Genomic DNA, 12,815 nt, shown 5'->3' with positions numbered 1-12,815 from the left:
TATTATATTTAATACACATCAAAGAAAAACGAGGGCTGGGTGCGGTGGCTCACCTGTAATCCTAGCACTCTGGGAGGACAAGATGGGTGGATCATGAGGTCAGGAGCTAGAGACCAGCCTGGCCAACATGATGAAACCCTGTTTCTACTAAAAATACAAAAAAAATTAGCCGGGTGTGGTGGCGCGCACCTGTAATCCCAACTACTAAGGAGGCTGAGGCAGGGGAATCACTTGAACTTGGGAGGTGGATGTTGCAGTTAAGCCGAGATCGCACCACTGCACTCCAGCCTGGGTGACATAGTGAGACCCTGTCTCCCCTACTCCCCCACAAAAAACTAGAAAGAACCAGATCAAAGTGCTAACAGCATCTCTCTCCAGGTGGTGGGATTGTAGATGTGGATTCTTGTTGCCTTTGCTCTTTCGTTTAGTTTGATCAGGACATCCACCATGAGTGTGACCCTTCTTCTGGCAACAGCCTCTCAACTCCTCTGGGAAGCCATGCCTCTGCCACCAACTGCAGCCTTTTAGGACAGTCCATCAGGGCACCCAGGGCTGGGTGTGGGACCCAAGCTCAGCTGATGGGCCTCCCTCTCCTGGGGACTAGGAATCTTGGGCAATGAAACCCAAGGATGGAGAAAGGGTGCTCCAGCGTCTTGGGCTGTTTGCTGGAGAGACGGTCTGCGGGCTCTGCCCCTACGGCCTCAGGCCTGCTTCCTCGGGCTTCCCTTTGATTCCCTGAGCAAGGCAATATCCTTCTAATCAGTCCTGCCTTTGTTCAAGTGAGCCACAGCCTGTTGATGTTACTGTGACTGGGGTCCTGACATCCCTTTCCTCTTAAATATGTGCTGTTTCCAAATCCTCTCCAGTGAATGCAGGCTACCTCCAGGGGAACACACTGGCGGTGGGCACAGGCTCTCGACAGGCAGACCCGGAGCAGGCCTCACTGGCTGGCCAAGTGTCAGACCTGGTAAATGAGCTGCCTCATCCCTCTGAGCCTCAGTTTCTTCATCTGTCAAATCAGAAGAGTTTTCTTGTTTCACAGGCAGCTGTTGTAAACCTCAAAAGTGAGAATAAAGGGACATTGCCTGGCGTATCAAAGGTGTCAAATGAATGGCAAGCACTGTACTCACAGGTGTTTAATAACTCTCTGTTGGACAAATGAATCTACTCATTTAACAACAAACGCTGAGTCCTCCCAGTGTGCCACCCTGCGCTGGGTGCTGGGCTTGACAGTGGGCAGGAGGGTGAGAGCCCAGCCTGCACAGGTCCCAGCCCAGTCGGGAGACGGATCAAGAACAAGCCACAGACGAAAACACAAACCCATTTCAAGTGGTGGGAAGTGTTATCCAAAAAACAAGATGGAGAAAGAATACACTTCAATATGACGGTCACGAAATGTGGGGAGACTTCTGGGCCGAGACCTCGTGGACAAGAAGGCACCAGACCTGGTGGTGGGAGGAGAACATTCCAAGCCAAAAGCTGCTGGAGAAGCACACAGAGAAGGGGGCACAGTGGGTGGAGAGGCAGGCAGGCCCTGCAGGTCATGCTCAGGAGGGTGTATGTGGTTTTTAAAGGGAAACCATTCAGAGGTTTCAAGTCAGGAGCTGCCACGATCTGCTCTGTGAGGGCCTTGTCAGCCTGCATGGAACTGAAAGGAGCAGCCAGTTTAGGAGGCCCTGTCAGCTGTACTGGGAGTAAATGCCAAGGTGCTGGCAATGAGAAGAGACAGAAGCAGACAGGTGCCAGGCGTGTTTTTGAAATCGGTCCCATGGGACATGGGACTCACCAACAGGCTGGAAGTGAGGGCTTAGAGGAAGACATCAGCACGGCCCCTGATTTCCGACCTGAGGCCACCAGACAGCACTGCCACGCACAAGGAAACCAGCACCCCAGGGACAGATACATCGGGTCTGAGTGTCTGGAGCTCAGAGGGCAGTCCCGGGCCGAGGCAACACAGGCGGGACAGCTGGCACAAAGACAGTATCTAAATCCCCAGGAACGGATGAATGAGGCCACGTCGTTCATCTCACTCCCACAACTGCTGGTCAACCACCGTGGCCACCCAGTGAAACTCCAGCTGAAATAGTGACTCCAGTCCCGCAATCCTTAAACTTGAGGGTGTATGAGAATCACCTGGCGGGCTCGTCAGACCCACATTGCTACTCCCAGAGTGTCTGATTCAGAAGGTGTAGGGTGGGGCTGAAAAATGTCCACTCCTAAGGAGTCTCCAAGGGACGCTGACTCTGGTCTGAGGACTCACTTTGGGATCACTGCTCGACCTGAAACAGTGGGCCTGGCCCACACTCTGAATCCACATTGACTGGCTGCAGGTAAGCTACTCCTCTCTCCTAAGTATAAGTGAACTCATGCTCCTAGCGTGTTAAAAGGGGGTCAGCGAAGGCCAGCCATGGTGGTGTGTGGTGCGCGCCTGTGTTCCCAGCTACTCAAGAGGCTGAGGTGGGAGGATCACTTGAGCCCAGGAGTTCGAGGCTGCAGTGAGCTGGGATGGCACCTGTGAGTGGCCACTGCACTCCAGCCTGGGTGACAGAACAAGACCCACTCTCTAAAAACATGAGGGATGTCAGGGTAACTAGGGAACAAGGTGTCATGAGGACATGATGAAACAGTGGGCACCAAGCACCCACATAATGCCAGAGCAACTGTTCAGCAAGTGTGATTCCCACTGAGCACATAGAGGGCACGCTATGTTGGCTGAATGTGTGAATTTCTTTTTTTTTTTTAAATTAAGTTTTTTTGTGGGGGGACAGTCTCGCTCTGTCACCCAGGCTGGAGTGCAGTGGCACGATCTTGGCTCACTGCAACCTCCACCTCCCAGGTTCAAGCAATTCTCATGCCTCAGCCTCCCAAGTAGCTGGGACTACAGGCATGAACCACTACACCCAGTTGATTTTCGTATTTTTAATAGAGACGGGGTTTCACCATGATGGCCAGGCTGGTCTTCAACTCCCAGCCTCAGGTGACCCACCTGCATCAGCCTCCCAGAGTTCTGGGATTACAGGCGTGAGCCACCGCGCCTGACCATGAATTTCATTTAAATATGGAATCCAGGCCAGGCACGGTGGCTCACGCCTATAATCCCAGCACGTTGGGAGGCCGAGGCAGGCACATCACCTGAGCTCAGGAGTTCGAGACCAGCCTGGCCAACATGGCAAAACCCCGTGTCTACTAAAAATACAAAAAAAATTACCTGGATGTGGTGGTAGGCACTTGTAATCCCAGCTACTCAGGAGGCTGAGACAGGAGAATCGCTTGAACCCAGTGATCTTGGCAGTGAGCCAGGATCGTGCCATTGCACTCCAGCCTGTGCAACAACAAGAGCAAAACTCTGTCTCAAAAAAAATGGGAATCCAGAGAGGAAAGGTCGTGTGAAGAACATGAAAGAACTCATGCCTGAAGGTTTGACGCCCCCAGAGCAGGAGGGGCTCTGGACTGAAGATCTTGCCTTCCTCAGCTTGGGAAGAGCTGCTCTGACGTCTCCAGGGAGGGCCGGCCCTGACCCCTCCGGCACGAGTGCCCTCCTCCAGGGCCACAGACCTTTCCTCTGGGTTTGGCAACTGCAAGTTCCCAATTTCCAGAAAGGTCTCAATTTCATGCAACTCTAATTCTTTTCAATAAAGATAATAAAGTGAGTATACAGCAAAATGAACTTTACCCACCTCACCTTTTTAAGACTTTTCATGTTAATGCATCCACGTGCCTTCAGGCCCTCCCCAGGCATGGTTCTCACCCTTCAAAGGCCTGTTCTGGGCCAGGCTAACCTGACACAGTGACAGGCACCCTTCCTGGAGAACCTGCGTCATAAGAGGCCCCATCTAGAGCCTCAGGCTGGAGAGGTCCTTGGGGAGCAGAAGCCGCTGTCACAGAGGTGGGGGAGTGCTGTGAGGGTCCATCCCCTTTCCACAGGCAGGCTGAGCCCCGTACCCCTCACCTGTGATGCATGGGGTAAGGGCTCAGCTGAGCAGACGCACGCCTTACCTTCTCATAGGGACAGTACTTGAACATCTTGATGGGGCTTGTGCAGATGAAGACATCAGTGCTGTCAACAAGAGAAAGGAGGTTGAGCCTGCAGCCCCATGACTTCACCACCCTGAGGCCTTCACCACCTGCCCTGCCTTCACAGGGCTGGACCCTCTGAGTCTGAACCCTTCCCCTGCTGTGGGAGACCCACTCCCCTGTACTATATCCACACCAGAGGTGTCGGCCTATCCCATGGCCCTGGGCAGCCACGTGACCCTACCCAGCCACAGGCAGCCAGCTCTGGGCTGGACATCTGACTGGAGGGCCTCCTGCAATGCAGAGTGGTAAGTCGAGAAATCTATGAGGAAGAAGGATTCTGGCATGCAAGTCCCCTGGCCTGGAGAACACAGAGAAGGAGCCTACTCCATGCCAGGCTAAGCCCTGCAGTGATCAAGTTCCTGAAACACAGGCTTGGCCTTGGCTTGGCTCCGCGTGAGGAGCGCCACATCCCCAAGGTCGTAGCTCCGCGGGAGAGCTGACCCAAATGGCCTCCCAGGTGCCTGCGCCCTCATGCCCACAGGGCCCCAGCCCTCACTAATGGAGCCACCTGGTCCCAAACACCCTCATGAGGCTGGCGTTCGCCACTGGAGCCTGTGCCTCCTGCACGTCTTGCTGAGCCTCTGGAAGATGGCACTTTGCTGACGCTTTCTCTCTGGCAAACGCGTCCCTCAACAGGCAGAGGTGAGACTCCCGGGTCCCTGGGCACAGGATGTGCCCTCTCATTACCTGATACTTGGCACTACTTCCACCAACCACGCCATCCCCTCTCCTAAAGACTCAGCCTCTCCCCAGCATCCTCACTCCTGCCCCAACCAAAACTGGCCTCACACGAAGGAAGCACCTCCCCAACTCGCCTCTGAGTGACAGCTGCCTCTTCCTCATCCCCCACAGACTTCAGAGATGGCAGGTGAGGGCAGTGTCTGCCTTCTCCACTGCTCCTTCCAAATCCCTGATGCCAATGCCCACACTCGACAGCACACCCCTAGAGCCCTTCCTACCCACTGTTACCTACCATTGCCAGTTACTGTCCCTTATGCACCTCACTCGCTGGCTCGCCATCCTCTCCACTCCTGCTCTATCACCATCCTCAGTGACTTGACACACACATGTCCACATATATGTGTGTGCATAGGTACAGATCCAACACCTTGTCGCTCAGTTCCTAACCCTCCCCACCTCCAAACAACTTCCTCTCCACCTCCAAACACCCAACCTCCAATACCTCTCCTAGTGTCACCCCCGGAGCTTGGAATCACTTCCCCCCGAAACCTCGTCCCAGGCTTTGCCTCCCTGGCCACCACCCACGACGCTTCAGCAAATGCATTCTCTCATTCTGTACTCAACTCTTCAGCCTCGTGGAGACACCCTCCTTGTCCCAGCTTAGCAGCCTGCCTTCATCCAGCTGGGGCCCAGCCTTCGCTGTCATCCTCTGCTTGTGCTTCTCATCCTCTACCCAGGCCTGTCTCGCCAGGCCCTGAAGGAGCCCAGCTATCCCACTGCTCCCACCTGCACCCAAGCAACTGAATGTTGCCGGAGAAGAAAATTCACATCATCAGTTGGACTTGTTTCACCTTCAATTCCTGACACCAAGCCAGGGCCTGCAGCTGCCTGGCAGCTCTCTTCAATGCCCTCTCTGGTGCTTTGGGCACAGCCAGGACACACCCGCCCCATTTCCTCAACCTTCTTGTGGGTGAGACTCCAAGCCCATCTCATCATGGATCTGGAGACTCACCTGCCGCCGGGCTCACTTCTTCCTCCCTTCCTGCTGCACAGGAGGAAGCCACACCACTCCCCTCTCCTGGGCTCCACCTGTGCCCTGGATCCTCCCCCTCTGCCCTTCACAGACACTATGCCCTGCAATACCCGCTTGCTATCCTTCTCCACAATCCTTATTCAAACGTGTGCTGGAACCTCCCAAATGCCCGCTTGCTATCCTCCTCCATGAACCTCATTCAAATGCGTGCTGGCACCTCCCGAATGCCCGCTTGCTATCCTCCTCCATGACTCCTCATTCAAACACGTGCTGGCACCTCCTGAATGCCCGCTTGCTATCCTCCTCCATGACTCCTCATTCAAACGTGTGCTGGCACCTCCCGCCTTAGATATATACACACACAGCCTTGACCCCCACACTCCAGCTGCTCCCTTCGAAGCAGAATGTCCCCGACAAGCTGCCTCCACCTACCGACCCCACTCCCTCGCCTCCTGCTCCTGCTTCAATCCACTCTAGACTGGGCCTGCCCCTTCACTCCACAGAAATTGCTCCTTGTCACCAAAGACTCTCGTGTCCCTCTGTCCAATGCCCATCTCACCATCCTCACCCACAGGTACTCAGCCCAGCTGGCCATGCCAGCTCTCCTGGGCTCCCCTATCCTGGGTCCTAGCCTGTGCTCCTGGCCTCCTGATCCTCGCCAGCCACCCAGCCCAGACTCCCCGTCTACTCCTCTCCTGACCGCTCCAGGTTGGGTCTAGGCCCTCGGGGGCTCTCAGCCTGCACTCCTGCTTTAAACACCATGTGTGTGCTGATGCGTCCCAACCTCTCCCAGCACCAAGTTTCCACCCACCTGGACGCCTCACACACCTCACACGGGATTTCCAACGTGGGAAACGTGATCCCCTACTCCTAAAGCATGTCTCTCCCCGAGTCTTCCCTCAGTTCCTAGTCTATTTTAGATAAACAGAGATGATAAAGACGGAGCTCTGCTCAAGCAAAACACCTAAAAATCACCTATTTTTCCTACCTTTATTCCACCCCCAATATCAGATCCATCCCCAGGTATTATGGGTCCCGCCAAAGCACACGTCATCTACCCACCTCTCTCCACAGACCTCACCCCAGTCAAACTGAGTCATCTCCCACTGAGCGGCTGCAACCACCTCCACTGACTCTTCAACTTCCAGTTCTCACCCCTCCAAGCCATTTCCACCCAGCATCCAGACTGACTCTTTTTAAACAGCTTTACAGAGGTATAAATAATATAATAATCAACATGCAATAAACTGCACACATTAAAAGGGTACAATTCAATAAATTTGAACATAAAGACATACACGGGAGGCTGGGCGTGGTGGCTCACACCTGTAATCCCAGCACTTTCAGTGGCCAAGGCAAGCAGATCACCTGAGGTCAGGAGTTCAAGACCAGCCTGGCCAACACGGTGAAACCCTGTCTCTACTAAAAATAGAAAAATAGCCGGACGTGGTGATGAGCACCTGTAGTCCCAGCTACTCGGGAGGCTGAGGCAGAAGAATCACTTGAATCCAAAAGGTAGAGGTTGCAGTGAGCCAAGATCACACCACTGCACTCCAGCCTGGCGACAGAGCGAGACTCCGTCTCAAAAGAAAGAAAGAAAGAAAGAAATATTTTAAAAAAGTAAAAGGCACACATGGGAAACCCAGATCACCACAATCAAGAAATAAACACGCCTGCCACCCCCAAAGGTTCTCCTTTGTTATCTCTCCCAGCTGTCCCTCCCGTCCCTCCCTGCCCCTGGGGCCCCAGGCAACCACCCATCTACTTTCCATCAGTACAGATTGGATAGTATTTTCTAGAATGTTACATAAAAGAAAGTATAGTCTATACTCTGTTTTGCCTGGCTTCTTTCATCCAGCAAAACTATTCTGATATTCGCCCATATTGTTAAATAAATGTATCAACAGTGTGTCCTAATTGTTAAATAAATGTATCAATAGTTTGTCCTAAATTTTTAAATGTTTGAGTAAACATTTCTTAAAAGTTTTACTGAGATAGAATTCATATATCCTAATATTCATCTATTTTAAGTGTATAATTAAATAAATGTTAGTATATTTACAGGGTTTTACAGCCATCACCACAATCAAATTTAAAGACACTTCCATCACCCCAAAAAGAAGCCCCATTCCCATTAAGCAGTCATTCCCATGGCTCCTCCCCACAGCCCGGGGAACCAGGGGCTGCCTAGCTCTAAGGATTTGCCTCTTGTTCAGAATTTTTTTTTTTTTTTCTAAGACAAGGTCTCACTCTTGCCCAGGCTGGAGTGCAGTAGCTCGATCTCAGCTCACTGCAACCTCTGCCTCGCGGGTTCAAGCAATTCTTCTACCTCAGCCTCCCCCCAAGCAGCTGGGATTACAGGCACCCACCAACACGCTCAGCTAATTTTTGTATTTTTAGTAGAGATGGTGTTTCACCATGTTGCCCAGGCTGGTCTCGAACTCCTGACCTCTGGTGATCCACCTGCCTCGGCCTCCCAAAGCACTGGGATTACAGGGGTGAGCCACCACGCCCGCCCCCCAATATTTCACATAAATAGAATCCTACAATACGTGGCCTTCTGTGTCTCGCTTCTTTCACTCAGTATCACGTTTTCAAGGTTCATTCATGTTGCCACATGAATGGGTAGGTCATTCCTTTTTTTTTTTTTTTTTTTTTGAGACGGAGTTCTGCTCTTGTTGCCCAGGCTGGAGTGCAATGGCGTGATCTTGGCTCACTGCAACCTCCGCTTCCCAGGTTCAAGGGATTCTCCTGCCTCAGCCTTCCGAGTAGCTGGGATTACAGGTATGTACCACCACGTCCGGCTAATTTTGTATTTTTAGTAGAGACAGAGTTTCTCCATGTTGGTAAGGCTGGTCTCAAACTCCGGACCTCAGATGATCCACCCCCCTCAGCCTCCCAAAATGCTGGGATTACACACTTGAGCCACTGCGCCCAGACTTTTTTTTTTTTTTTTTTTTTTTTTGAGACAGAGTCTCGCTTTGTTACCCAGGCTGGAGTTCAGTGGCACAATCTAGACTCACTGCAACCTCTCGTTTCCCCAGTTCAAGTGATTCTCCTGCGTCAGCCTCCCAAGTAGCTGGGATTACAGGTGCCTGCCACCAAGCCTGGCTAATTCTTTTTGTATTTTTAGTAGAGACGGGGTTTCGCCGTGTTGCGCTGGCTGGTTTCAAACTCCTGAGCTCAGGCAATCTGTCCACCTCAGCCTCCCAAAGTGCTGGGATTACAGGCATGAACCACCATGCCCGGCAGTCATTCCTTTTTATAGCTGAAACATATTCCATTGTGTGGCTACGTCACATTTTAAATATCCATCCATCACTTAGTGGATACTTGGGGTTGCTGTGAATAGTGTTGCTGGGACATTCGGGTACTAGTATTTGTTTGAATACCTGCTTTCAATTCCGTTAGGTATATACCTATGAGTTGAATTGCTGACTCATACAGTGATTCTATGTCTTTTTTTTTTTTTTTTTTGATCATGGAGTCTCACTCTGTCACCTAGGCTGGAGTGCAGTGGCATGATCTCAGCTCACTGCAACCTCCACCTCCTGGGTTCAAGCGATTCTCCTGCCTCAGTCTCCCAAGAGCTGGGATTACAGGTGCCTGCCACCATGCCTAGCTAATTTTTGAATTTTTAGTAGACAGGGTTTCATCATGTTGGCCAGGCTGGTCTCAAACTCTTGACCTCAGGTGATTCACCCTCCTTGGCCTTCCAAAGTGCTGGGATAACAGGCGTGAGCCACCATGCCCAGCCTAACATTTGGAGGAAATGTTTTTCAAGGTGTTTTTCCACACTGGCTGCACTATTTTATAATCACACCCACAATTGTGAATTGTGGTTTTTTTAGGGACTGTCTCACTCTATGTTGCCCAGGCTGGCCTTCCAGCCTTCTGTTGCCCTTCTCAGCCTTCTGAGTAAGCTGGGAGCACAGGTGAGCGCCACTCACCCAGCTCCTCCTTGTGGTTTTGACTTGCATTTCCCTAATGACTGATGATGTTTTCAGGTAGTTACTGGCCATCTGTATATCTTCATTGGAAAAATGTCTATCCAAATTCATTGCCCCAAATCCACATTTTAAAAACCTAAATTGGCCGGGAGCAGTGGCTCACGCCTGTAATCCCAGCACTTTGGGAGGCCGAGGTGGGCAGATCACGAGGTCAGGAGATCGAGACTAACCTGGCTAATATGGTGAAACCCTGTCTCTACTAAAAATACAAAAAATTAGCGGGGCATGGTGGCAGGCACCTGTAGTCTCAGCTACTCGGGAGGCTGAGGCAGGAGAATGGTGTGAACCCAGGAGGTGGAGCTTGCAGTGAGCCGAGATCATGCCACAGCACTCCAGCCTGGGCGACAGAGCGAGACTCTGTCTCAAAAAAAAAACAAAAACAAAAACAAAAACCTAAGTTATGGCCAGGCACGGTGGCTCATGCCTGTAATCCCAGCACTTTCGGAGGCCGAGGCGGGTGGATCATGAGGTCAGGAGATCGAGACCATCCAGGCTAACAGGGTGAAATGCTGTCTCTACTAAAAATACAAAAAATTAGCCAGGCGTGGTAGCATGCGCCTATAGTCCCAGCTACTCTGGAGGCTGAGGCAGGAGAATCGCTTAACCCGGGAGGCAGAGGTTGCAGTGAGCTGAGATCGCGCCACTGCATTCCAGCCTGGGCAACAGAGCGAGACTCCATCTCAAAAAAAACCAAAAACAAAACAAAACAAAACAAAAAACAAAACCCTAAGTTATGGCTGGGCACGGTGGCTCACTTCTGTAATCCCAGCACTTCGGGAGGCCAAGGAGGGCTGATCACCCAAGGTTAGGAGTTCAAGACCAGCCTGGCCAACATGGTGAAACTCCATCTCTAATAAAAATACAAAAACTAGCCAGGTGTGGTGGCGGGCGCCTGTAATCCCAGCTACTCAGGAGGCTGAGGCAGGAGAATCGCTTGAACCCGGGAGGCAGAGGTTGCAGTGAGCCAAGATCATGCCATTGCACTCCAGCCTGGATGACAAGAGTGAAACTCTGTCTCGAATAAATAAATAAATAAATGAAAACCTAAGTTACAGCTGGGCACGGTGGCTCACACATGTAATTCCAGCACTTTGGGAGGCCAAGGTGTCAGGAAGTCAAGCGGTTAAGAGGTCAAGACCAGCCTGGCCAACATGGTGAAAACCTGTCTTCACTAAAAACACAGAAATTAGCCAGGCATGGTGGCAAACACCTGTAGTCCCAGCTACTTGGGAGGCTGAAACAGGATAACTGCTTTTACCCGGGAGATAGAGGTTGTAGTAGTGAGCCAAGATGGCACCACTACACTACAGCCTGGGGCACAGAGTGAGATTCTGTCTCATTAAAAAAAAAAAAAAAAAAAAAAGGCCGGGCACGGTGGCTCATGCCTGTAATCCCAGCACTTTGGGAGGCCGAGGCGAGCTGATCACAAGGTCAGGAGATCGAGACCATTCTGGCTAACATGGTGAAACGCCATCTCTACTAAAAAATACAAAAAAAAAAAATTAGCCGGGCGTGGTGGCAGATGCCTGTAGTCCCAGCTACTTAGGAGGCTGAGGCAGAACAGCATGAACCTGGGAGGCGGAGCTTGCAGTGAGCTGGGATCACACCGCTGCACTCTAGCCTGGGTGATGGAGCGAGACTGTCTCAAAAAAAAAAAAACCTAAGTTAGATCACATCAATCTCTCTTCAACTTCACCCTCCACCCACCCCCGCCGCCCCCAACATGCTTCCTAAGTTCCAGTGCCAGCTGTCCAGTTCCTTTATGTTACTCAGACAAACAAAGGCCTGGCCCAGCTCAGGCATTGGCACCTGCTCCTCTCCTGGCCTGCAAGGCCTGTCCCGACTCTTCACTGGCCCGTTCATTCTTACTCTTCAGGTCTGATGTCAATTCTCAGCTCCCTAGAGCCAGCTTCCCATCCTACCCAAAGCAGCCCCTTCCCTGTTTCCTCTGCAGCACAGCCCCTTGTTTAGTTCCTTCACTAAGCTTATCACAGTTGGAAATCATTTTAGTTTATATGTTGTCATCTTCCCTGCTGTGAGACCTGCCCTGAAACTGGAAACCTTAGGTGTGTTATTTACATATATATCCCCAGTGCTAGCATAGTACTGGGTGCATATTAAGTCGTAAAATGTATCTGTTTAATGAACCCATGAATAAACTGCCTCTTACTCTAGGCTTCACAACAGTGAGCACCATGTTAAAATCAGGTTTAAGTTCTTATCCTTCTAAATGAGTGGTTTCCTCCAAAATTGTTAAAAAAAAAATTTTTTAATCAACAATTACTGTGGGATTATGCACATGAAGTTAATCATTTGGCAAATATTTTGAGTGTGTGATGTGCCAGGCATCATTCTGGGAACTGAGAATAGAGCCAGAACCAAGACAATCCCTGACCTCAGGGAGCTGACACTCGAAAGAGGAAGGGACAGACACAGACATGCAATTTCAGCTTAGAGTACACACTCAGGGTCATGGGACAGAACGACCAGGAGGGGAGGGCAGAGACCTCAGCTGCAGTGGTCAGGGAAGGCCTCTGTGAGGAGGCAACATGCAAGGTTCTCAGTTTGAAAGAGAAAAACAATCTAGCTGTGTAAAGAACTAGGGCAGAAACATTCCAGGAAGATGCAACAAGAACAAAGGTCCTAAGACCAGAAACACGTGTGGCACATCCAAGGGGCAGGAAAGAAGCCAGCGTGACAGGAGCAGAGGAAGACAGAGGTTGGAAAGGAAGGCAGGGTCAGATGGCAGACAGCCTTCCCAGCCTGGCCAAGGGACAGCGGGATTTTACCACAAGATGAAGCCAGCAGAGGGCTTTCAGTGGGGCTAACATCATCTGAATTTGGTTTAAAAAATATCACTCTGACTGCTGGGTGGAGCATATAAATTTGTAAATCTATATTTAAATATGTAGGGGGGTGCACTTCAAAAGGTCTGGAAGCATACACACCAAATTCTTAACTAGAGCAAGAAGAGTGGGCCAAGGTGGGTATATGCAGGGAGAGAGGTCAACTGA

The 12,815-nt window shown here is 51.2% G+C and overlaps 1 protein-coding gene across 6 annotated transcripts in view; it reads right to left on the bottom strand.

The window, feature by feature from the left end:
* The window catches only part of NT5M (5',3'-nucleotidase, mitochondrial), a 41,558-nt gene that overhangs the window by 17,641 nt on the left and 11,102 nt on the right, over positions 1-12,815 (bottom strand). For all 6 annotated transcript variants that reach the window (XM_055386020.2, XM_055386022.2, XM_055386024.2 and 3 more), the window contains exon 3: positions 3,997-4,057. In XM_055386020.2, coding sequence (XP_055241995.1) covers positions 3,997-4,057 — 61 coding nt within the window. The remainder of the gene's footprint in view (positions 1-3,996; positions 4,058-12,815) is intronic.

The sequence above is a fragment of the Gorilla gorilla genome, chromosome 4 (assembly GCF_029281585.2).
Source record: "Gorilla gorilla gorilla isolate KB3781 chromosome 4, NHGRI_mGorGor1-v2.1_pri, whole genome shotgun sequence".
In the NCBI taxonomy this organism is placed as follows: domain Eukaryota; kingdom Metazoa; phylum Chordata; class Mammalia; order Primates; family Hominidae; genus Gorilla; species Gorilla gorilla.
The sequence above is the reverse complement of the archived record's forward strand: the minus strand, read 5'-3'. Positions and strand labels throughout refer to the sequence as shown.